Consider the following 26,992-nt stretch of genomic DNA (forward strand, 5'->3'; position numbering starts at 1 on the left):
AAGTGAAATGGCTAATTCCTTAATATTGATTTCTCTTTTTTTTTAATTTTTTAAATTTTCAGCAGGAACTTTTATAAGATTTGGAGTTCTAAATTGTCCCCCTCCCCAAAATGGCAAGCAATCTGATACAGGCTATACATGTATAATCATATTAAACATTCCTTAATATTAATTTCATTCTTCAAGAGGTAGAGAAAGATACATGGGGAAATTCTATTCTGCTTCTGATTTTTAACAAAGGAGAAACTGGGTCTAGGGTGGTAATGATAGAAACCTTGGCAATCATGACCATTCTATTTTAAAATTTGTAAGAGAAAGGACAGGAAAGCCACAGAATTTTACATGCACCTTAAATTTTTGGAGGGCAGATTTCAGAGTTCAGATAAATAAGATGCAATGGCAAAAAAAAAAATTCTACAAGAGCAGTGATATCAACCAGTATGCCAAGACAAGGCCAAAAGGGATACAGGATTTACACATTAAAGGTAATATCATAAACAGATTAGGAGAGCATGGGTAGTTTACCTGTCAGATCTATGGATAAAGGAAGAATTTAGGATGAAACAAGATATAGAGAGCATTATAAGATGTAAATTGAATCATTTTGATTGCATTAAATTAAAACATTTTTGCACAAAAGCCCCAATGCAGCCAAAATTAAAAGGAAAGCAGGGACCTAGAAAAAAAAAATTTGCAGCAAGCATCTCTGATAAGGGTCTCACTTTTTAAATATATAGAGAACTGAGTTGAATTTATAAGAATACAAGTCATAGGGGGGGCTAGGTGGCACAGTGAATAGAGCACCAGCCCTGGAGTCAGGAGAACCTGAGTTCACATCTGGCCTCAGACAATTAACACTTACTAGCTGTGTGACCTTGGGCAAGTCACTTAACCCCAACTGCCTTACCTCCCCCCTCCAAAAAAGGAAAAAAAAAATAGAGAGAGAGAGACTATGAGTCATTTCCCCAACTGATAAATAGTTGTTATTTATCCCTTGTTCTGGAAGAGGAACAAGACATTAGGGAGGTGATGCCATGACATGCAAATGAACTGGATTTAAGTGAGGCAGGGCAATGCAAAGTCACAAGCCTCACTTTCTTCTCTGGAGCCACCTGAGACCAGTGGCAAGAAACAGATTGGGATAACTGGAGATGGCCCCACTGATAAATGTTCAAAGGAAAGGAACAGGCAGTTTTCAGACAAAGAATTTAAAGCTATCTATAGTCATATTAAAAAAAAAACTCTAAGGGGGAAGTGAATAGAGCATCGGTCCTGGAGCCGAGGACCTGAGTTCAAATCTGGTTTGAGACACTTAACACTTACTAGCCATGTGACCTTGGGCAAGTCACTTATCCCCAATTGCCCTGCCCTCTCCCTCCAAAAAAAAGTTAAAAAAGAAAAAAGCTCTAAGTTGATATTAATTATAGAAATGCAAATTAAAACAACTCTGAGAAAGCACCTCATACCTATCAAATTGACTAATATGAAAGAAAAGGAAGATTATAAATGTTGAGGGAATATTGGAAAATCGAGATACTAATGTACTGTTGGTGGAGTTGTGAACTGATCCAACCATTCAGGAGAACCTGCTGAGTTGGAGCTAATCACTTTCCTATGACTCTGCACAAATAGATTCTATGGTTCAATTAGCTTTGGTAATAACTATAAATATCACTCTACTCCTGTCCCATTGTCACCTCCTACCTAACCAGAAAAATCTCCTCACCTTCAGTTTCTTCTAGCTCCAATTAAAAAAAACATAAGAAGTACCTACCATACACAAAACATTCTACTAGACTCTGGGGATGTAACCAAAAAAACTATCCCCAGTCCTTGCCTTCAAGGTGTCTTTGTCACAAGATACTTCAACTTCTTAATACCTTTCCTAAATATGGCACCCAACACTATCCACACAAATATGTGGTCAGAACAAAGTAGAGAAACATTGAGACTTATCACCCTCCCTGCTCAGGAAGAGTCAAGGGAATAATATAAAGAAAAAATAACAAAACTCACTGGATTTAGAGTCAGAAGACCTGGGGATGAATTCTAACTGCTACTCCAAGCCTTTGTCTAAGGATCAAGAGGCAGCTGGTGCAGTGGAAAGAATCCTGGATTTAGAGTTGGTTCAAATTCCAGCTCAGCCACTGGAAGGTCACTTATGTGGCCTTGGGCAACTCAGAACTTCTCTGAGCTTTTTCTTCTGTAAAATGAAGGGGCTGGACCGGATGACCTCTGAAGTCTCTTCCAACCCTAGATCTATGTTCTTCTTCCCTATGGAATGAGGCATGTGGACTAGCTGGCTTCTGAAGTCATCATCGAGGATTTCTAGGGTCCCTTCCACTGCCAAGTGCTCTGATCCCCTGAGCCTATCACAGTTCTTATCCTCTCCTCCGGCACTGTGGCCAAGGCAGAATGAGGGCAGGTGATGGAGAGTGAGCATGGTTAGTGATGAGGACGACATCACATCCTTTAAATGAGGGAAAGAAGGTTCCTTGCTGGGGAGAGTGATTATGAAGGAGCTTACAGCTTTGCCTGAAGGGGCTGAGGAGGATAACCTGATTTCTGTAAGCCCAGTCCAAAACCAGCAGTTTTTGGAAAGTAGCCACCAGGTACTGGGACTGATGGGTGACCTATCCCAACACTCCCCTCCAAGTCCTATTGAGAGTCATTTAACTAAGGAATGAGGGACAGCCAGTAAAGAAGCATGGATGTGAGAGGTAGAATGGAACGTCTTTCTTGAAGAACAGCAAGAAAGTCAGTGTCACTGGATCTTAGAGTTCATGGAGGCAAGTCAAGTGTGAGAATGGTGGAAAGGCATGAAGGGGCCAGGTTGTAAATGCCAAAATGTTGTTCAGTCTTTTCTCAGTTGTGTCCAACTCTTTGTGACCCCATTTAGGGTTTTCTTGGCAAAGACACTAGAGTGGTTTGCCATTTTCTTCTCCAGCTCATTTTACAATGAGGAAACTGAGGCAAACAGGGTTAAGTGACTTCCCCAGGGTCACACAGCTAATAAGTGTCTGAGGCTGGATTCAAACTCAGGAAGATGAATCTTTCTAACTCCAGGCTTGTCATTCTATTCACTGCACCACCTAGCTGCCTGTAATACTCAAATAGAGGACCTTATATTTGATCCTGGAGGTAGTAGGAAGCCCTTGGAGTTTACCTTCTGGAAGGTCTTGCCCAGCTAGGCTAAAAGCCAAGCCCCCACCCAACGCAGGGGGGGATTTGACCTAGACTGTTAGCCTCCTCTGAGCTGTCTGATACCCTGGGGAAACTACAGAATCCTGTGATATATGCAAGTCTCTTAACCATTCTGGGGCCCAATATTAAAACAAAAGTGTTGGAACAGATGATTTCTTGACATCCTATGTGGTAAGTTTTCTTCTAGCTCTAACATTCTGTCTTCTGAATTCTCTTTTGATTCCAATGCCGAGTTCTCTTACATCTCCAGAGTCATTGGGAAGAATTTCACCTGACTCCCTCCCCCAGCCCAAACATCTTGCTTCCAACCAACTGATATGGGAAGATGGGGCTGGTAGGCATCCTGAGTGCTCCAGTCCTGTGTCTGAGGAAGTGTCTATTATCATTGGGTAACAGGACCAGCAGTAACAATCCAGCAGCTGGCACCTGGGTAGGCAGCAGGGTCCAATCCGCCTTGTTTTCTCTTGGCAGGGGTGAGGTGAAGGGTAGGGGAACATTAGGTGCTAACTCTGGTGATCCTGCACAGGTCAGTTGTTAACCTGTGATAACCACAGGTGTGTACTGCACATCTGGCTTATCTTGTTCCCCCCCATTCTAGTTGTCACCAGCAGAGGGCGCAATTCATTGTGTTTTTCAGCTACAAAACAGTACAAGAAGAAAGAATCCCGTACAAACCCAGAATCTTAGAACAAGGACTGCCGGACCTGGGATTCTAGGACATAGAATATTAGATCTAGGAGGGAACTTAGAACATAGAATGTCAAAACTTGAAGAAATCTTAGGGACAATCTAGTTCTTCGTGTTCTTAACCTGTGATTAGTAGTGAACTTTTAAAAAATATTTTGATAACTATTTTAATATAATTGGTTTGTTTTGTAATACTATATATGTTATGCATTTAAAAAACATTATTTTGTGAAGGGGTCACTAGGTTTCACCATACTATCAAAGGGGTCCATGCAGTAGTGTGCTGGCATATGTTTAAGAATCTGCACTCCAAAAAGCACAACACTTTTCGAAGTTTAATTTGCAGTATTAACTCTTTCTTAAGTCTAGCCAATCCACAAAACAATAAATCTGATTTGTAGTGTTTGTTGATTTCCAATGTGTTAATGCTCCCAGTGTGAGGCGGCCAGGTAGCACAGCGAGTAAGAGCACCAGCTCCAGTGTTGGGATGATCTGGGTATCGAATCCGGGCTCCAACACTTAGCACCCACCCAAAAACACCTGGCCATGTAACCTTGAGCAAGTTACTTAACCCCAATTGCTTTAAAAAAAAAATGCTCCCAGTGAAAATTTAACAATCGACTACAGCACACCCCTGGATGATACTCAAAAGAAGGGATAAGAACACGTGATCTAGCCCAACCCCTTATTTGAAAGGGAAAGAATAAGGCCCAGGGATGGGTGGAGCCTTGCTCAAGGTCAGATAGCCAGCCAGAGCCAGAACTAGAACCCCTGTCTTCTGATCAGGGCTTGTTTTATTACATCACAATTATTAGGGCTAAAGGTTGGGGAGGAGGGTGGGACAGGGGCTCCTAAGCTCTGGGTGTTCACACAATGTGTGGTGTAACATACAGCTGTGTATGTGTGTCTGCATGTGTGACTACAGCAAGAACTGTTTGTGTGTGAAGAGGGACAAAATTAAAAAGCAATATTTGATGAATAAATCTTCTAAAGCTCTGCCTTAGGTCCTAAATAAGCAATCCAGACAAATCTGACACGTTACATCTGGAGGTTCTCGGCCAAATAAGCTCCCAAGGCAAAAACAGGTGGTTGTTTTCTTTTTCAAGATTGGGCTGAGGCTTCTGGGCCCTGCTCCTTCCTGTCTTCCCTCCTGCCTCCCTGGTGGTAACCTCCTTCCTCTCTCACTGTTTAACTAGACCCAAAGCCTGGGATTACTGAGTCAACATTCAGGAAGCATATGCCTTAGGTAAGTCCCCATCCTTAGTTCTAGGGAATACAAAAACAGAGATAATACAAGCCCTTGTGGAGTTTGAAATCCTTGAGTGGATGTTCTTGTTTATTTGTTTTTTGCTACTTTGGTTTTGTCCAGATCTGTGATTCTGTCAATTTAGGGAGCCTCTGAGTCCCGAAGAAACTTCATCAATACAGATTAGCAACTCACCCATAATTATTTATAGTCTTAAAGAGATGCCTGAGACAATGACAGGCTGAATGTCGAATGACTCCAAGATCTCCAGACCATAGATTTATAACTGGAAAGAACCTTAGAAGTCATTTAATTAATCAATGTCTTTATTTTACAGATGAGGAAACTGAGGACCAGAGAAGGTAAATGGCTTGCCTAAGGCCACACAGGTAGCATGTAAAAGGCCTGGGATTCAAACCAACACTGATATTTGAACCAAAATCCCCTGACTTCAAATTCAATGTCCTTTCTGCTGCATCATGCCCACGATGACCAAGTGAATATGTGACCAGTATGTGTCATGGCCTGTACTTGAACCCAGGTTTTCCTGACTCCAGGAGTTGGCTAATCTTCTACCTACTTACTCTACCATACTGCCTCTCAGGAAGGGTTACTTTATGTGTAGAAGTAACTAAAATGAAGAAAATAACAATGATTCACATTTATTTAGTTTTTTAACATGCTAAGTGCTTAAGAGAGAGGTAAAGTACTCTGGTAGTTTGAGCAAGGAAGTAGTATGAAGAGGTCATTACTGCCTAGAGGACTCCTCCCTTCTGAGTTTACAAATGGGAAAAGTACGTCTCAAAGACTCACAACCTTGACCAAGGAAACCAGTCTTGGAACTGGAACTAGAACCCAGGTCTTGACATCGAAGCAAGTCTTCCCATTGCATTTCCAGTAGCAAAGAGTGTGAAAGTTTGGAAGCAAGGAACCTGAGATGCTCCATGGGCCAGCAGCACTGTGCCCAACCTTGCAATAGGTGTCATGGGGAAATCTCCAAAGAAGAGGTGTAAGGTCTTTGAATCAAAGGGCTTATACTCTGAAGGAAGAAAGTCAGAGGCAGCCTCTAGGCAGCAAAACTGACTTTAGTCACTAGGCCTTGGGGCTACCTGCCTTCTTTCTGTGTGTTCTCCTTAAATTAGCTGTGAGGAATCAGGAGAGAGGGAAGAAAACACTAACTGCACAATTTCAGGCATTGCTGAAAGTCTTTTGGCCAGAGTGGTCTTCCCAATGCCCCTCCCATCACACAAACATTAGGCTAAACACTGGATACCAAATGTTCCTAAACCTTCTTTGGTCCTTTCTGTTCTCTTGGCTCTTGCTGGCTTAAGGTTGGGTTAGCCCAGCCTGGGGAAATAAGCAGATCCCATCCTCCAGCTGTCAGCATGAGGGATAGATAGAATGGACTGACACTGCAGAGCAGTGGGCGGCTGGGGACCAATGTGCCAATCCAGCCTTAGACCTGAAGGGCTGGAGGGCAGACTTTCTGCTGTCTTGGAGACAGAGATGTGTGCTGTGGAGCCCTGAATATAATACACAGAGATGAGTAGCAAACACCTTGAGGGGTGGGGGGGAGGAGCGGTGGCGAAGCGGCTGGAGCGATGATCCGCTCATCTGCAGCTGGTGACTCACGGCCTAAAAATACCTCCCGGCTCCCAGGGGGGCTGCAGATGTGATTCTGCTAAGGTGACAGCTAGAGCCAGGATGATAATCACACAGAAAACCCAAGGGCTGCACGAAGGCGGGTTGATGGCCCTCATCTCTGCCTGTACTAGGTCTTTATTGGATCCACACCAAGGACAGGTCACAGGTCGAGGGGTGGCTTTGGAGCTGGAGGGAAGGAGGAGAGAGTGGGAGCAGAAGAGTGAGTGGCCCTTTGGAGAAGAGGCACAGCGAAAACTGTCACTTTTCCCACAACATATCACCTCCCCCTCACGTTCCCTCCCCGTCTCCTTCTCTCCCTTCTGGCTGGACGGATCCCAAGTGTATCCAAAGGAGGCTATTTCTGGTGGCGGAGAGTGGTGGGATGGGGAGAGGCAGGAGGGAAGATGGAGAAGGGTAGGTGTAGATGGAGAGAAGGGAAATTTGAGAGAGAAAGAGACAAGATGAAGATGCCAATAAACTGATCAATCAACAGGGACCTTCTTCACTTTGATCCCTGGTAGTATTTTCAGTAAAGCCCTGAGTCACAGAAAGGTCACTTACTGTATTTGAAAAATGTAAATGGGTTCAAATCTCAACTTTATTGCTTATTACCTATGTGACCCTGGGCACTTGCACCTCCACACTCAGGGCCAGGGTTGGCTGAGATGATGCCTAACATCCATAGGACCACAGGGCTGTAGCTCTAGAGCTGGCAGGGGGCCCAGAGGTCACCTAGTCCAACACTCTCATTTTACAGCCAAGGAAACTGAGAGATTAAATTACTTGACTAAGGTCACACAGGTTGTATGAATGGTAAAGCTATGATATGAGCTCTGGTCATGCAACTCTTAAGTTCAGTGGGGGTTTTTTCCTTCACTGCACCATGTTTTGATGATCTCAGTGGCTCCCTGGGAGACCAAGGCCATGGGGCAGAAGCCCTGAGAGAGACCAAAGGAAACACAGGACCATGGAATGTGATCTTGTGTACAGAGTTGGGAAAATGATAATCCCTCTGTACTCTGACCTTGTCAGATCGCACCTGCGGTATTGTGTCCAGTTCTGGGCAGAACCAGAGAGCATCTAGATAGAGGAAGATGACCAGAAGGTTGAAGTCTTGCCATACAAGGAACTAGCATCATTTTACCCAATAAAAGAAAAGATACTCCTGGTGGGGACCTTCGGGAGGAGGAATGAGAAACATGATAGCTGCCTTCAAGTACCTGACACGCTACCATGTGGAAGAGGAATTGGATTCATCCTGATTGGCAGAAGCAGAAAGTGAGGAAGAGTGTAGGGGAAGGCAGAATTTTTGCTTGGTATGACATAGAGGACAAATTGTTAGATTTCAGGTCAAGAAGACTGGTGTTAGGGGCGGCTAGGTGGTGCAGTGAATAGAGCACTGGCCCTGGAGTCAGAAGGACCTGAGTTCAAATCCAGCCTCAGACATTTAACATTTACTAGCTGTGTGACCTTGGGCAGGTCACTTAACCCCAACTGCCCTGCCAAAAAGTAAAAAACAAAATAAGAAGACTGGTCTTCAAGTGTTGCCCAGACACTAGTTGTTTGATCTTGAGTGAGTTAATTAATCTCTCTTGGCTTCAGCATCCCCAGTTGTAAAATTAGAGGCTTGGACTATATGACCTTCCAATTCTAATTTTTATGATCCTATGAAAAATTTACATGTTCACAGATTAAAACTGGAAGAGACCTTAGAAGCCAACTGGGGTAGCTAATCTGGCCTCAGACACTTAATAGCTGTGTGACCATGTGACCTTGGGCAAGTCACTAAACCCTTTTTGCTTTCAGTTTCCTCGTCTATAAAATGAACCAGAGAAGGAAACAGCAAACCACTCCTGTGTGCCAAGAAAACCCTAAATTGGGTCATGAAGAGTTGAATACAACTAATAAAAAATACCTAACTGAGGTCACACACACACACAGCCTTTTACAGATGAGGTCAAAGGAGTTTCAGTGACTTGCCCAAGGTCTCACAATTTGCCAACAATGAGAACTATTTCAACGTGGAACAAATTTCTTTGGGAGATAGGGACCTTTACATTGTGAAATAATAATCTTAAGTTCACTTTAGATGACCACTTGTCAGATGACCTCTTGTAGAGGGAATTCCTGTTAGAATAGGGATTGACTTGGATGCCCTCTGAAATCTTTTTCAGCTCTGAGATTCCATATTTCCATGGGAATTTTGGAACTGGGAAAATCATAGAGATCAATTAATTCAACTCCCTCAGTTTTCAAATGAGGAAATAGGTTCAATGAAGTAACTTGCCTAAGGGCACACAGCAAGTGAGGGGAAGAGCTGGGATTCAAATGTTGATCCTATGATTCCAAATCCATAGAATCCCAAGTCCTATGATTTTCAATATCCCATGGAAAGGACTTCTTTCTACCTTGGGCCCTACAGTCCTCAGGGGGAGCCAGCCCTGCTTCAAGGGAAGCACCAAAATTATTCTGGGAGCCAGAGCTAATTCTATCCCACTCTTTATTGATCCTAGGACCAGACCTTTTGTTCCCCTAAGGGAATTTCCCTAGATGCAGTCAAACTTATTTCCATTGACTCAGTCAGTCCTAATGGGCCTGACTCATTGAATGGGTGAATTTACCTCTGCTTTCCATAATCCTTCCCCTTCTCCACTGGGACCAGGGAACTATAATCAGCCTCCACACTATCCCCTAATAATAACTCCCATTTTTATAGCACTTTGCCCATAACAACCCTGTGAGATAGTAGAAAGAATATATTCTATAGGGCCACTAGGTTGTGAAATGGATGGAGTAGTAGACTTGAAGTCAGGAAGACTTGAGTCTGAATCCTCCCTCAGATACTTAATAGCTATGGGGACATTGTGCATTGGTCATGATAGTAAATATTTAACAACCACCTCTTGGGGCAGGAGCATGTACATGGGACCCACTTCTAAATTTAACCTGAAAGAAAAAAATTTAACCTGTATTATTAACATTTTCTCCATTACTTTCTTTAGTCAAAATGATCTATAAAGCAATAAATCAAGCTCTGATTTGTAGTGTTGCCAATTTTCCAGGTATAAATGATCATACTGAAAATTTTTTAAAATCCCTTCTCAGGAGTCCACTCTAGCACACTCCTGCCTGGGCAAGTCACTTAACCTTTTTCAGCTTCAATTTCCTCACCATCTGTAAAATGAGGATAATCATATTATTGACCTTGCAGGGTCATTGTGAAAATAAAATAAGGGAACAGATGGAAAGTGCCTTGCAAAGCCTAAAGCTCTCTATAAATGCTGGCTATTATTATTATGCCTATTTGATGTAGGAAGAAAATGGAGTTCAGAGATGTTAATTGACTTATCCAGGATCACACTGGTAGTATCAGAGCCAGGATATGAACCCAGATCTCCTGACAAGTCGAGATCTCATTCCACTACATTATAATGCCCCTCCCCTCTACCTCTTCCATTCTCTTGGGCCCTCAGAATAAACATTGAGCAGCTGAGGAAGGAAGTCTGTGAGGAAAGGACCCCAGTCAGTAAATGGGGCTGCCCAGGCTCTAATCCTACCTGGGATTTCTGTTTCATTAAGAATCATAAGTCTTTAGAGTTGGAAGAGTCCTTTTTCTTATATCTACTCCTGCACCATACTTAATCTTTCCTTATTGGCCCCCAAAGCTATAAAGGACAGTCCCTTTCTTGACTGGCCCAGAAAGAATCTCATCTTCCTTTCCCTGTATGAGCTGTTACATTGGGGTTGGGTTCTTTCAAAATCCTTTAGTAGTATTTAAGGGAAGAGTACTGGGGTAAGTAAGGGCAGATAGATGGTGCAGTAGAAAGAGCATTGGGTTTGGAATCAGAAAGACTTATCTTCATGAGTTAGAATCTGACCTCAGACATTTACTAGCTGTATGACCCTGGGCAAGTCACTTAACCTTGTTTGCCTCAGTTTCCTCATCTGTAAAATGAGTTGGAGAAAGAAATAGCAAACCACTCCAATATCTTTGCCAAGAAAACCTCGGATGGGGTCACAGAGAGTTGGACACAACTGAAACAACCCAATTACATCACTGGACTGAGAGTCAGAAGACCTGAATTAAAATCCTGGCTCGTTATTTACTATCTTTGTGACTTTGGGCAGACACTTTTTATCTCTTCGGGACTCAGTTTCCTTCTCTGTTGAAAATGTATTTTGAACTAGATGATATAACTTCAGGGAACAGGAAGTCGATAATGCCCCAACAGACTTCACCTGGGATACTATATGGAGAGTTCTGGGTATCACAGTTTTAAAATGACAATCAGAGCTGAAAGCAACCAAGATAATGATGGATCTTGAGTTCATGCTCTATAGCCTAAAGAAGAGGAGATTTGGGGGACCATGAGAACTACCTTCATGTAAGAAAGGGCTGTCATTTAAAGGAGGAACTAGATTGTTGTTTTTCCTTATAGGGAAGAACCAGGAGCAATGAGAGGAAGGTGCAAAGAAGCCAACGTAAACTTGACATCAGAAGCAGAACAAAACTTGATAACAATTGGAGCTATCTGGAAGTGGAACGGGCAACCTGAGGAAGCAGTGGTTTTCTCTATCTTGGAGATAGAGAGGCTGAAGAACCATTTTTTGGTATGTCAGAATGAAGATTCCTTTCAGGATGGAAGGACCTTCCATTTCTCAAATTGTGTCATTCTGTGACTGTTAAGGTCCCTTCCAGTTCCAAATTCTGATACTTGTTTTGTGATCATTAGACAGATTTTCTGATTATTAGAGACAGTCCAGATTCTTAGGATTCTAGAATCAGAGGCTCACAAAATCTTGTAGTGAAAGGATGAGGTCTTAGAGCATATCTGTTCCAACCTTATACTCCATGTAGGAATTCCCTGAACCATTTCACTGGCAAGGTCATCCAGCCTCTGTCTGAATACTTCCTATGATAGAGAACTCACTACTAATAGAATCAACCATTTCATTTTCCAATAGTTATATGTGTTCGAAAACTATTCCTTATAAAGTACTGTAATTGGTCTCCTCATAGTTTAGTCCAAGTCCCACATCGAAGCCAAACAAGTTTATTTCTCTTCTCTGTGACAGACACTGGAAGGCAATAATCATACCCTCCACCATTCTCTTCTCAAGGCTGAACATTCCTTGTTCCTCGTTCTCCAAGACACAGACTAGAATTAGTCTTTCTCTATAACAAGTTTAAAAGATACAGTTTTAATTTAAATGAAAGCCAGAACTACTTACACATAATTTAATAAATACATCCATTGATAAATATTTATTAAATGCTCATCCCCATCCTGGACAGGGTAAGGTGGCCCATTACAGAATGGATGTAGACCTTGCCCTTGTGGAACTCTGATTTGGGGAGATGAATCACCAATGGTCAAAGAACAAAATAAAACATCTCGGAGCCCTGGTTAAAATTGACCAGAAGAGATAGAAGAGATTGTCAAACTGTAAACCTTTGTGAGAAACAAAGGAAGGAATTCTATTTCCACAGGAGGAGTGATAACAGGATATAGGTCAGAGGTGACTGACTCTAATCTGGGCTGTGACCTAGCAGAATCAGGCTTCTGATCAAGTAAAAAGTCAGAAGCTTGTTCACATGCTTAACAAGTCATTTAATATTATCCAACACACCCCCAGGGAGGAGCAAGCTAATTTAAATGCACATGTGCTGCATAACAAGAGAGGGAAAACATATCAAGGAGAACATGAAGTGGGCGGTTCAGGAGGCTGCATCTAGCCAATGGAGAGCAAGGGGGGAAATTCAAATTAGGGACAGGGTATAAATAGCCTTGCATTCGTTTGAGCAAGCATACTCCTTTTGGTTTTTTTTTTTTTTGTTTGTAAGCAATCAGGGTTAAGTAACTTGCTCAAGGTTACACGGCCAGTTATTTCTGGGTGTGGTGCTGAGTGTCCGAGCCAGGGATTTGATCTCCAGGTCGTCCCAACACTGGAGCCAGTGCTCTTACTCGCTGAGCTACCTGGCCGCTCCTAAGCAATTGGGGTTAAGTAACTTGCTCAAGGTTACACAGCCAGGTGTTTCTGGGTGGGTGCTAAGTGTCTGAGCCCGGGATTCAATCTCCAGGTCTTCTCAACACTGGAGCCGGTGCTCTTACTTGCTGTGCTACCTGGCCGCCCAGAGCAAGCATACTCCTTTAAGGAGTTACCCATTCACAAGGAATGTAAAATAGAATGATAACTTTACTGGCTTCACAATGAGTATTTTCTTTGTAGAACAAGCATGCTTCTCACACCTTGTTACCTGCTCTGAGGCAACAAAGCAGAAAAATATAAATGAGTCAAGAGGGCTTTGAGAATTCAAGCGGGTCTAAAATAGGCAATGGGAAGACAGGGTGGTAGAGGGAGAAGAACCCCAATTTTGGAGCCAAAGGGCTCAGGTTTTGATCCCAGCTCTGCTACTATCTCCTTAAGGAGGGAAGAGCATTGGTTCTAGACTCAGAGTATCTACCTGTATTCAAATCACACAACCATCACTTGGAATCTCTGTGACCTTGGGTAAGTCCATTAATCTCTATGGAACCCAATTTCTAAAATGGCAGGGTTGGCCTAGCTGGCCTTTGAGGTTTTAATTCTAGAGATTTGAACCTATGAATTTTTCTTCTCTGGCCCTTAGTTTTCTCCTCTGTAAAATGAGCAGGATGGATTAGAACATAAATTCCTTGAGAGCAGGGCTTGCTTCATTTTTTGTCATCATGTCCCTATTGATTAGCACTGAGTCCAGAACATAGTAGGAGCTTACTAAAGGCTTGCTGATCAATTAGTTTGTTTTAAGGTCCATTCCAGCTCTGACTTTCATTCTGAGTTGCCTTCCAGCTTGGATGTTCTTGGGTGTTCTAGGTGGGTTCAAATACTACGTGGAAGGAATCTGACATCCTAGAAAGGGAGCTCTGTCCTCCAGAAGGTCTGAGGAGGTGACCCAGGGGAGCATCCCTGAGATTCTCAGAGCATTCTAAGGTACCCCTTGATCCCCAACTCCTTCCTTGTCTGAATGGTCCCAGACCCAATCCAGACTAGATGATTGAGGAACATGAGTAGGAGGAAACTGGGTACGTATGGGTTCTACTTGCCTCTTCTGATACTTTTGGTGGAGCCGGGCAACCAGGTATCGGACCCTCTGCTCCTCCTGAGCCTGGAAGAAGGAGGCAGCCACTCTGTGGCCCAGCCGGCGGGCAAAAGTCTCCAGGAAGACGGTGGCAGAAGCAAAGAGGAAGAGCGTCCCGGCAGCCACTGCAGCCGTGTATTTTGGGGGATGAACCAGGGGCAACTGGCAACTGGCCGAAGTAAAGCGCAGCTCCCACTTATATGTGTCTTGGTAGGTGTCCGAGGATCTCTCTTCAGAAGGCTGATTGAAGATGAAGGAGATGAAGTCAAAGACTGTGTACTTGGCCTGGAAGGGTCGGGGGAGACACCAAAGGTGAGGGTGTAGAAGCCATTTCTCCCAAACATTTCTAAGGAGTCCCTGAAACTAATTGGCTATGTGGCCTTGACTAAGTCATTTTCTGCCCAGTTTTCTTCTCTTTAAAGCGAGGGGAAATAGAAGATTCCTATGGTCCTCTAAGGTGTAAAATTCCATGTTTCATGTTCTAAAGTTCCTTCTATCTCTGACATCCTATGTTCTAAGGTACTCCCTACTTCTGACAGTCTGTGTGTTCTAAAAGTCCCTTCCAGGTCTAATATTCTGTGTTCTAAGTCTCTCTCAGCTCTGACATTCTATATTCTAAGTTTCCTCATAGCTCTGACATCTGTATCCTAAAGTATCTTCTACCACTAAACCCATGATGCTCTGATTCCCTGAAGGATGCGTGACACCCTCTCCCTCAGTGGTCAACCCCGCGATGAGGGAGCTCTTTGAGGTGCTTTGCTTGGCTGGGGTCTAAACTTCAAGCCTTTACCACTTGTTCAACGTGTAAGAGCTTACATTCTGCCAGCCCAGTTTTGGGGAGTTCAAGGGTCAACTGTATTCTAGAATGACACATGGCCTCTATAAAAAAGAGGTCATCGATTTGAGAGTTGGGAGAGACATAGGCCTGTTTGATTCTAAGAACCAACTGTCTATCCATGCCAACATTTCAGTTCTCTGTTCTGTGTATCATGTTCTAAGACCTTGGCTATGGGGAATATAGTAGATAGAGCCCTGGCCCTGGAGGAAGGAAGACCTGAGTACAAAGATGGTCTCAGACATTTACTAGCTGTGTGACCCTGGACAAGTCACTTAACCCTGATTGCCTCAAAAAAAAAATTTTAAGACCTTGTATAGCTCTGACAGTCTATGAAACTGCAGGTTTGTGTATAGGTTGAAGATGATCACCTTGAGGGCTACCCTTAAGCACCCCACCTCCCAAACTGTATTAGGAACCCAAGGGCCTACCAGCCCTTTGCCTCCAGCCCCTGCCCTCCATTCCTCTTCTACTTACATCATACTTGATGCTCAGATGGATGGGCAGTGTGGGCAGCTTCTGGGCCCAATCTACTGCTGTGTGTGCCAGAAGGAAGGCCACGTAATCTGCAGCTACAATCACAGCCATGGCCCCCAGGGGCATGCCCAGAAATGCTAGTCGAAAGAGGCAGTGGAAAATTTCAGCCCGGGAGAGCTTCAGGCCAGTCACCCTGAGGACCAGAGGTGGAGAGGCTGCGAGGGGAACATCCTGGCTCTCTCTGAGAAGCTGCTCCAGCTGTTTGCTGTTATAGAGGTTATCAAACTGCAGGTTGGTCAGATAGCCCTTCAGGTAGCACATAGACTCAGACAGGAGGGAGAGGATGAAGACTCCAGCCAGCACCCTGTTGGTGACCAGAGCCAATCCCCGGACCAGGGCCTCCAGGGCTGAGATATCCTCGTAGACTCTCTGGGTGGCCATGAGCATCTGGAGAGAGAGGGCCGAGTAGTTGCTGGGGGTCTCAAAAGACAATCTTTGGCCACCTGTCTGCCCAGTTACCTGGTCCAAGGCCACTGTGGCCACCTCTAACTGGTGGGTAGAGTTGAGTAGGCTCTCCAGAGAGCCCTGGGCCACACACCTCAGTACCTGGGTGGTAGCACCCACATTGGCCAGAATGTTGGGTACCACGTGGGTGGCCAGCTCAGCAAAACCAGATGATAGAAGCAGGCGGCGGCCCTGCCTTGTGCCTAATGTGGGCAAGGTGATAGCAAGCAGACACCGAGCTGGATGGACTAGACCCAGGACCAGCAAAAGCAAGAAGCCACAAGCTGTGGCTCCTGTCACAGAGGTCCTTACTGGGTACATCAGGGAGGCAGCCAACCAGTTGTAGGCGAGTCCACTGGCAGCCCCAGCGATGAGAGCACACAGCAGAAGCTGAATTAACAGCTGCCCGCAGCTGGCTGGGACAGGCTTCGAATACACCTCCCAGGCTACCAGCAACAATGCCTGCATCTTCGGGAGCCCCAAATGCCAAAGCCACCTCCTGCATGGGGGAGACCAGGAGAAAACCTCTGTGAGCTCAAGAGGAGTCATAAGATCATGAAATTTAAGACTGGGAGGAATCTTAGAGACCCCACCCCCATTTTATAAAGAGAGAAACTGAGGCCCAGAGAGATTATGACCTAGCTGCTAGTACTTTTCCCCACCCGGAGTTACCCTATATCTATGATATGGATAACTTGTGTATCCCTATGTTTGCACATGTTTTCTCCTCTGATAAATGCCTTGAAAACAAGGACTGTCTTACCTTTGCCTTTGTATCCATCCCAGGACCTAGCACATAATAAGTGCTTAATAAATGATTATATATAATAAATATATATTATACATTATACATAATATTATATATTTTATTATATATATTATATAAATAATGAGTAAATTGACCATAGGCACACAGGTAACAAAAAGCAGAGCTGAGATTTCCTAAAATGATAGCTAGAAGGTACCTCAGAGGCCATTGAGGCTAATCCCTTAATTTGAAAGATGAGGAAACTCAGGCTTAGACATATAGCTCACTTGCCCAAGGTCTTATCAATAGTAATGGGGGACTCAAACCCAGACCTCCTGACTCTATAACCAGTGTTTTTTTCCATTCTACCAACAAAAGTCTTCAGACTCTAAATCAGAGGACTTTGTTTTTCCTGTTATATAGCACTGTGCCTCTTAGTGCCATGGTCTAGAATTCAAGGCCCTTTGAAACTTGATCTCAAACAATCTTTCTAGATTTCCCCACCTTTCCACTCACCTACACTCTGAGGCCCACTTGCTTATTGGTAATCCTTGCCTGGAACCACCATGTTATGGAAAGACCCAGCTTCAATGTGTTTACACACGTAAATCAATGAACAAATGAGTAAGTGAGTGAATGAGTGAAAAGCCCTCTCCCCTAGCCAATGCCCTCTCCTTTGGTCTCCAGACCCTCACTTCCCCTTCTCCATCTTTTTTTTTTGGAGGGGGGAAGGCAGCGCAATTGGGATAAGTGACTTGACAGAGGTCATACAGCTTGTAAGTGTTAAGTGTCTGAGGCTGGATTTGAACTCAGGTCCTCCCAACTCCAGGGCTGGTACTCTATTCATTGTGTCACTTAGCCCACTCCACCACCCCCCCCCTTTCTCCATCTTTGCTCTCAATGAGGAAACCCATAGCAAAGTACCTAGGAGACCTGAATTTGATTTTGGCTGTAATATTTAATGATTATGTTACCTTAGGCATGTCCTGTCTCAATCTCAACTTCTTTTCCTGTAAAACTAGACTAAAATATCACTCCTCTCAGCTGACCAAGTCCCCTTCTGGCCTGACCTGAAACAACCATCCTCAGAGTCACCTAGAAGGCAGCCTCTTCTATCCCCTAAAGCTAGCATGAAGAAAGTGCTTTGTTAACACTCAGGGTGGAGAAATTGTGATTTTCATCATCCCTGGTTAGCTTGCTGCCCCCATCCTCTGGCCCTCTGGCTCTCCTGCTGCCCAGGGAGGAGCCCTAACTCCAAGTAGAAAGTCATTTCTTCACATGACCATATAAGGGGATTTGGAAGTGACTTATAGTCTGGGAAACAGGGCCTGCTGTTGGGGTGGGTGTTGTGTGGGTGGACCAATCACAGGCCTGCTTTTATTATGAATTGGAGATGATCATAGTAATGCTGAATATAGGGACAATGCTTTATAATTTATAAAATGCATTTTACTTATATTTAAAGGCTCACAGTCCCTCCTAATTCCATGTTCTAAGGTCCAAGTTTTTCTTAAGTCTAATCATCTCTGATCTATGCCCTAAGGTCTCTCCCAGCTATGATACTATGTTCTAAGGTTCAAGGCCTTCTCAGTTCTGATCATCTCGAACATCTAAAGCCCTTCCCAGCTCTGCTATCCTGTGTTCTAAGATCTATTATCCTTCTCACTTCTGATCATCTCTGTCCCAAGGTCTAAGGTCCTTCCAGATCTGATAGTCAGTGGTTTAAGTCTTTCTTGGTTCGGATCATCTCTGCTCTAAAGTTTGTTTCCTCCCAGCTCCAATATTGGGTTCTGAGATCTAATGGGATCCTTCTCACTCCAAGCTCTGATGTCTTATGCTCTAAGGTCTCAGTTTCCTCCCAGCTCTGACCTTCTGTGCTCTGAAGTCCTAAGTTCCTTCTAATTCTGTGATTCCATTTAAACCTTTCCACAAACTGCCTTGGGAGGTCATCCTGGGTGGGGAGGATTATTGTCTTTAATTTCCAGACAAGGAGCCTGAACTCCAGGAAGTGTTGATGTATCCCAATAGCAGAACCCACCTGTCCTTTATGACTATACCTATGCTGCCCTCATCTCCCCCCATGTTCATAGGGAGCTGACATTCTCTCAGGGGCAGCCCAAGACCTAGGAATCTCTGACTCTGACCCAACACCATAAACCACCCTTTCTACCACTGACAGGCCCTCAGTGTTCCCATCTTCAGAATAGGGCATGGAGCCTCACTCCCCTCAAAGGTCAATTTCAAATGTCCTGTTGACATGTAGTCAGGTAATGCATCTGTCTCCTCTCATCCAGGAATGGCCTTCTTTTGACAGGTATCCTCAATGCTACAATGTCCTTCCCTTACATCTTCTCCCTTCCCCTGGCCCCCTGGGTCACAATTATGTTCTTCTGCTTTCTAAGGGGACAGGGAACCAATCTGATAAAATACCCTGTTGCTCCAAATGTAGGCTGTACTTTTGCCCAAATATAGCTTAGATAATACTTGAACTGTGGCCTATTATTGGTCTCATTTTAAAATTTCTCCACACACATACACACACACACACATTTTCCTTTCAAAGAGATTTCATTTTAAGGTTTCAGACCAATATGACAATTCTGTCACTGTGGTCATGAGTAGAAGAACTTCCCACCCAGAACCCCCTCATTCCCCAGGTAAACTATGTTCATTTTATAAGAGGCTCTCAAGATGCCTCTGAGGATAGTTGCTTTTGGTCAGGTAGAAGGGGATGACAATGTCCTGGCCAGCTGAGGGGAATGATACTTTAGGCTACTGCGACCTTGGAATATCAAACCACAAACCACCAAGCAGGAATCTATGGATTTCACCTCTGTCTAGGAACAGCTCCAGAGGGGCACCTGGTGGGCCATTGTCCTGTAGTCCAAACCTCCCATGCCCACACTCCAACCTACCCCATTCTGACCAGCTGCTCCTCAGTCTCCTGTAGATTTCTCATGCTCCTAGAATAATACTTGTCCACATATCAGACAGAAGATTGGTAGGTGCCTTAGCAGAAGAGGAAGTGCAGATGTGTGTGGAACTGATCAGCTGGGATGTGGGAAAATTAACCACTTCCTCTTTGGGGACCTTTAAAAATGGTTCCCTCCCCCGCCCGATGGTGTATGACCTGTTTGACATTACCAGGCATTGGGTAGGAGGAGGGATGGGTTTGGTGGGGCACAGTGGGAATGAAGAACTATAAACTTCTTAAGACTTCTGTCAGAGAACATAGGATTTTTTAAAAATAATTTTTAAAACATTTAAAAAATTTTTGAGTTCCAAATTCTCTCCCTCCCTTAATCCCCTCCCCTCCTCATTGAAAAGGCAAGCAATATATCTATTATACATGTGAAGTCATGCAAAACACATTTTTTATTAGCCTCATTGTAAAAAAAAAAGTATGTTTGAATCTGTATCCAGGGTTCATGAATTCTCTGTGTGAAGGTGGATAACATTTTTCATCACGAGTCTTGGATCATTGTATTGATCAGATGAGTCTTTCGCAGTTGAACATCATTACAATATTGCTGTTACTGTTTACAAAGTTTGCCTAGTGATGCTCATTTTACTTTGTATCAGTCCATACAAGTCTTCTCAATTTTTTTGAAACCATCCCCCTTGTAATTTCTCTTTTTTAATATTAATTAATTTTTAGTTTTCAGCATTCACTTCCATGAGATTTTTGAGTTCCAAATTTTCTTCCCCTCCCTCCCCTCTCACCACCCCAAAACCCCCTCATCATTTCTCTCTTTTTTTTTTTGCCTTTTGGAGGGCAATTGGGGTTAAGTAACTTGCCCAAGGTTACACGGCTAGGTTTTTTTTTGTGTGGGTGTTGGTTCTGAGGCCGGAATCGAACTCAGGTACTCTTGACTATGGGGCCTGCACTTGACCCACTGAGCCACCTAGCCACCCCAAAAACCACATTTTTTAAGCAATTGGGGTTAAGCAACTTGCTCAAGGTTACACAGCCAGTTATTTCTGGGAGTGGTGCTAAGTATCTGAGCCCAGATTCGATCCCAGGTTATCCCGACACTGGGGGCTGGTGCTCTTACTCGCTGAGCCACCTGGCCACCCCTCCCCTCATCATTTCTTATGGCACAGTAGAACTCACCACACTCATAAACTGTAACTTACTTATCCATTCCCCAATTGATTGGCATCCCCTCCATTTCCAATTCTTTGCCACCCCAAAAAGAGCTGCTATAAATATGTTTGGACATCCAGGTCCTTTTCCCCCTTTTTTTTCATCTGTGAGATACAGACCTAGTAGTTGTATTTATACACAGTTTTATAGTCTCTTGAGCATAGTTCCTCCTACAGGTGTCTCCTTGGCCTCTCTGAAGGTCTACTCCTGCGTGGATTTGTCTTTCTAAAAGACCTGGGAACCAATTCATGTAAAAGGGGACTCTGAACAAACTTTGGAGCTACAGAACCCACAAAATGACACAAAGAAGCTAACCTCCTGCTGAGGACAGTCCAGCAGACCAGCAGCAAGTGGCTGGCATAGTGCTCTGGGAGCCAACCCCAGCCCCAAGAGAGCCGGAAGTTTTAGCCCCAGGGAGGGCCTGACCAACCACCGGCTGGAGGGACTTCAGATCACCAGCAGCTATGGCAATTTCCAAAATTATCAGCACATAGATGTGAAGGACAAAGTGAGAGGTCAGTGCAGTGTGGACTTTGGGATCCAGTAGTTGGGAGTGCAGTGGGCCTTTGCCCCCAGGGCTACAAGCCACTGAGTTCCCTAGGCCATGCAGCTACCCCCAAATGGCAGTGTCAGCTCCTGGTCTTCAGAGTGTAGGGGGACCAAGCAACCAGTCTGAGGGGTAATCGCTCTTGCTTTAACCTGCTTGGATCTGGATTGTGGTCTAGGGTGGAGGTCCTAGGGTGTACAACCAGCTTGCCAGAGCATGTGGAGGCTTCAGAGAGGGCACCCAGCTAATACCTTTGGCAGCTGAGAAAACTCCAGTGTTTGGGACAAAGCTCCCCTGCCTGATGGCAGAGTCCCACTGTGGCAAAAAGCCCAGGGGTCAAGTGATTGAGTGGCAACATGACCAGGCAAAGGAAGCAAAATAAACAGAGCAACCCAACTTTACACTATTTTGGTAACAAAAAGGATCAAAGCATGGAACAGGAGGAAGACAGTGAAGTCAGAACTCCTGTACCAAAAGCTTCAAAGAAAAATATGATATGGTTACAGGCCACAGAGGACCTTAAGAAGCAAATAAGAGAAGTGGAGGAAAAATTTGGAAGAGAAATGAAAACGATGCAAGAAAATTATGAAATGAGAGTCAACAGCCTGACTGAGGAAAACAATACCTTAAAAATAGACTAACTCAAATGGCAAAAGAGGCTCAAAAAGGCAATAAAGCCAAATTTGCCAGATGGAAAAAGAATCTCAAAAGCTCACTGAGGAGAATCATTGCTTCAGAATTAGATTGGAGCAAATGGAAGCTAGTGGGAAATTATGAGAACTATGAAATTATGAGAAATCAAGATGCTGTTAAACAGATCCAAACAAATGAAAGAATAGAAGGCAATGTGAAATATCTCATTGGAAAAGCCACTGACCTGGAAAATAGGTCCAGGAGAGATAACTAAAAAATTATTGGACTACCTGGAAGCCATGATCAAAGAAAAAAATCTAAAAGTCATCCTCCAAGAAATTCTCAAGGAAAACTGCCCTGATGCTTTAGAACCAGAGGGCAAAACGGAGCTTGAAAGAATCCACCAATCATCTCCTGAAAAAGATCCCAAAAAGAAAACTCCTAGGAATATTACAGCCAGGTTCTGAAATTCTCAGATCAAGGAGAGAATATTACAAGCGGCCAGGAAGAAACAATTTGAATATTGTGGAAACACAATCAGGATAACCCAGGATCTGGCAGATTCTACACTGAGGGATCGAAGGGCTTGTCATATGATATTCCAGAGGTCAAAGGAGCTGGGATTAAAACCAAGAATCACCTACCCAGCAAAACTGAGTATCACGTTTCAGGGGAAAATATGGTCGTTCAGTGGAATAGAGGACTTTCAAACATTCTTGATGAAAAAACCAGAGTTGAATAGAAAATTTGACTTTCAGGTACAAGAAGCAAGAGAAGCATGAGAAGGTAAACAGGGAAAAGAAATCATAAGGAACTTATCAAAGTTGAATTATTTACATTCCTACATGGAAAAATGATCATTGTAACTGATGAAACTTTTCTCAGTATGAAAATAGTTGAAGGGAATATATATATATATATATATATATATATATATATATATATATATGTCTATATAGGAGGGTATATGGGTGTATGAATACATATATGAATGTGTGTATATATGTTTACAGGTATACATAAATAGAGAGTACAGGACCAATTTAATAGGAAGGGATGATACTTAAAAGGTGAAATTAAGAGGTGAGAGAGGAATATAATGAGAGGAAATGGGGAGAGACAGAATGGGGTAAACTATTTCATATAAACAGGCAGAGCCAAGATGGTGAAGTAGAAGCACGACCTTCCCGTGGCTCCGGCTTCCACCTTCCCCAATCCATGTAAAAAGGGGACTCTAAATAAACTTTGGAGCTGAGGACAGCCCGGCAGGCCAGCAGGAATCCAGCACACTGCTCTGGGAGCTGGGCCCAGCACCACACTGAGGCTTTAGCCCCAGGGTGGGCCTGATCAGCTGCCAGCCAGAGAGACCCCAGATCAGCAGCAGTGGTGAAAGTTTCCAGATTTATCAACACATAGATGCAAAGGACAAGGTGAGAGGCCAGTACAGTCTGGACTTTGGGACCAGTAAGTGGGAGTGCATGGCTTTTACCCCCAGGGTAGCCAGCGCCATGTGGTGGCTTCAGCTCCTGGCCTGCAGAGTGTAGGGGGACCAAGCACCAGTCTGAGGGGTAATCACTCTTGCTTTAACCTGCTTTGATCTAGATTGCAGTCGAGGGTGGAGGTCCTGGGGTGTGTCCAACTTGCCAGAGCATGTGGACACCTCAGAGAGGGCACCCATCTAATACCTCCGGCAGCTGAGAAAACCCCAGCGTTTTGGACGAAAGTTCCCCTGTCTGGTGGCAGAGTCCTACTGTGGCAAAAAGCCCAAAAGTCAAGTAATTGAGTGGCAAATTGAGCAGGCAAAGGAAACAAAATAGACAGAAGATTTCAACATCACACTCCTATTTTGGGGACAAGAAGGAGCAAGGCGTAGAACAGGAGGAAAACAGTAAAGTCAGAACTCCTGCACCAAAAGCTTCAAAGGAAAATATGAGCTGGTTACAAGCCATAGAGGACCTTAAGAAGCAGATAAGAGAAGTGGAGGAAAAATTGGGAAGAGAAATGAGAACAATGCAAGAAAATTATGAAATGAGAGTCAACAGCCTGACTGAGGAAAATAATACCTTAAAAAACAGACTGACTCAAATGGCAAAGGAGGCTCAAAAAGGCAATGAGGAGAAGAATGCCTTAAAAAGCCAAATTTGCCAGATGGAAAAAGAATCTCAAAAGCTCACTGAGGAGAATCATTGCTTCAGAATTATATTGGAGCAAATGGAAGATGATGACTTTATGAGAAATCAAGATGCTGTTAAACAGATCCAAACAAATGAAAGAATAGAAGACAATGTGAAATATCTCATGGGAAAAACCACTGACCTGGAAAATAGATCTAGGAGAGATAATTTAAAAATTATTGTGCTACCTGAAAGCCATGACCAAAGTAAGAACCTAGAAAGCATCCTCCAGGAAGTTCTCAAACAGAACTGCCCTAATGTTTTAGTACCAGAGGCCAAAAATAGAGGTTGAAAGAATCCACCAATCACCTCCTGAAAAAGATCCCAAAAAGAAAACTCCTAGGAATATTATAGCCAGGTTTCAGAATTCCCAGATTAAGGAGAGAATATTACAAACATCCAGGAAGAAACAATTTGAATATTGTGGAACACAATCAGGATAACCCAGGATCTGGCAGCTTCTACCCTGAGGGATCGAAGGGCTTGGAATGTGATATTCCAGAGATCAAGGGAGCTGGGATTAAAACCAAGAGTCACCTACCCAGCAAAACTGAGTATCATGTTTCAGGGGAAAATATGGTCATTCAGTGGAATAGATGACTTTCAAGCATTCTTTATGGAAAAACCAGAGTTAAATAGAAAATTTGACATTCAGATACAAGAAGCAAGAGAAGCATGAGAAGGTAAACAGGGAAAAGAAATCATAAGGAATTTATGAAAGTTGAACTATTAACATTCCTACATGGAAAAACAATAATTGTAACTTATGAAACTTTTCTCAGTAGTTGAAGGGATTAGAAATATACATATGTCTATATATGAGGGTATGTGAATACATATGTGAATGTGTGTATATATGTTTACAGGTATGCATAGATAGAGGGCACAGGACCAATTTAAGGGAAGGATGATACTTAAATGGTGAAATTTAGAGGTGAGAGGAATATAATGAGAGGAGATGGGGACAGACAGATTGGGGTAAACTATCTCATATAGAAGAGGCAAGGGAAAATGGTTACAATGCAGGGGAAGAATAAGAAGGCAAAAGGGAATGGGTCAACTTTATTCCCATTGAATCTGGCTTGAGGAAGGAGTGAAATACACACTAAATAGAGTATCTCACCCTCCAGGAGAATAGGGGGGGAAGGGGATGAGAGGGGGATGATAGAAGGGAGGGCAGGCTGGGGGGGAGAGAAGTTGGAAGCACCCACTTTTGAAAAGGGACGGGATCAAAGTAGAGAACAGAACAAGTGGGAGGTGGGATAGGAGGGAAGGTAATATAGTCAGTGTCTTACAATATATCTACTATGTTAGTGTCGTGCATTAGCCACACATGTACAACCTACACTGAACTGCTTATCTTCCCAGTAAGGGTGGGGTGACAAGGGAGGAAGGGAATGAATCTGGAATTGAAAGTTTTAAATCAAATATTCAAATATATATGTATATATATATGTGTGTGTGTGTGTGTGTGTGTGTATACACTATTATTAATACTATCTTACATGTAATTGGGAAATAAGATATACAGGCACTGGGGCATAGAGATCCACTGGAAAAGTTGAAAGTGGTTTGGGAGAAAATATGGGAGAGCAGATTGGAGGAGGGGATATCCTGTAGAACTGCTATTTTGGGGTTGTGGGTAGGGGAAAAATGGGGAGAAAATTTGTAACTCAAAATCTGGCAGAAATGAATGATATAAACCATAAGTTAATAAAGCATTTGAGAAAAAAATTAAAGACCTGGCGTGATATGTTATCCGTCTTCAAATATTTGAAGGACTGTTATGGAGAAGAGGGATCATACTGGTTCTGCTTGCTCCTGGAGGACAAGTAATAGGAGTGATGGGTAGATATCACAGAGATGCAGATTCTGACTTGATGCAGGGAAAAAACTTCCTAAGCCTTAAAAGTACCCAGAAATTAAATAGGCCACCTCAATAGGTAATGAGCTCTCTATCAATGGAAGTCTTCAAGTAGGTGCTAATTTACCACTGTATATTGTGGAGGGGATGCTTGGTTCGGTTGAGATTGGATTAGATGGCCCCTAAGCTCCCTTTCACCTAAAAAGTCCCATGAAATCTTGAATTCTTGTTCAGTCAGTCTGTTCCCAAACTCCCTATTCAATCACCTGCCCTGAGAATCAAGGCAGAAGGAAGTTGTGGTTGGTGTACCAGACAAGAAGTTGCCCTGAAACAGGGGCACTCTAAGCTACAATAATCATGATCATGGTTTTCATCTGCTATTGATTTGCTGAGTGACATTGGGTAAATCACTGTCCTTCTCTGGGTCTTAATTTCTCCCAGTTGTAAGATGAAACTAGGTCATATGACCTCGGTTCCTTCTATAATCACAGCTCATCCGGACCAGTCTTTTGGTCTCTGATGTCTCCCTTCCTTCCATTCTACACACATTGTAGGAGTCATCTTCTGAAAATCCTATATTTCCATCAAATCCCTTCCCTGCTCAAAGTTCTCCATGCCTCCAAATGACCTAGAAGATGAAGGCCAAATTCTTCATTCTGGCATTCAAGGCCATTCACAGTCTGGTCACAACATACCTTTCCTATTTCCCACTGATCCTCTCCTCTTCAATCAAACTGGCTTCCTTGTTCCCTAAACATAACTTCTTATTCCAGTCATTGTTTATGCTATTTCCCCTGCCTAGAATGCCCTTTTATTTCTCTCTATATAGAAAAATCTTATACATCCTTCAAGACCAAACTCAAATTTTACTTACTTCAGGAAATTTTCCCTGATTACCCCAAGTGTTAATGATCTTTTCCTTACCTGAACTCTGCACTTGACTTCTGTGTCCCACCCACATGCCACCTAAGACTGTTTATTACTTTTCCATGTATGTGAGACTTGTCTCACTTAGACTGGTTGTGGGTTCTATGAGGACAGCCATGGTGCCCAGTGTAGAGCTTTGCATATAATAAGCTCTCCATAAATACTTGTAGAAGGGAGAAGGAAGGAAGGAAGGAAGGAAGGAAGGAAGGAAGGAAGGAAGGAAGGAAGGAAGGAA

General features: G+C 43.5%; 1 protein-coding gene across 1 annotated transcript; it reads right to left on the minus strand.

Annotated features, from left to right (window-relative positions):
* Positions 1-12,500: 12,500 nt before the first annotated feature.
* OCSTAMP (osteoclast stimulatory transmembrane protein) lies at positions 12,501-19,424 on the minus strand. The gene is made up of 4 exons (XM_069072309.1): positions 19,381-19,424; positions 15,214-16,216; positions 13,850-14,186; positions 12,501-12,514 (listed from the first exon to the last, which is right to left on the minus strand). The coding sequence occupies exons 1-4, from the start codon at positions 19,422-19,424 to the stop codon at positions 12,501-12,503; spliced, it is 1,398 nt and encodes a 465-aa protein (XP_068928410.1).
* Positions 19,425-26,992: the final 7,568 nt, after the last annotated feature.

The sequence above is a fragment of the Petaurus breviceps genome, unplaced genomic scaffold (genome assembly GCF_028583685.1).
Source record: "Petaurus breviceps papuanus isolate PSGF00001 unplaced genomic scaffold, PetGlider_PUasm1.0 90847, whole genome shotgun sequence".
NCBI lineage: Eukaryota > Metazoa > Chordata > Mammalia > Diprotodontia > Petauridae > Petaurus > Petaurus breviceps.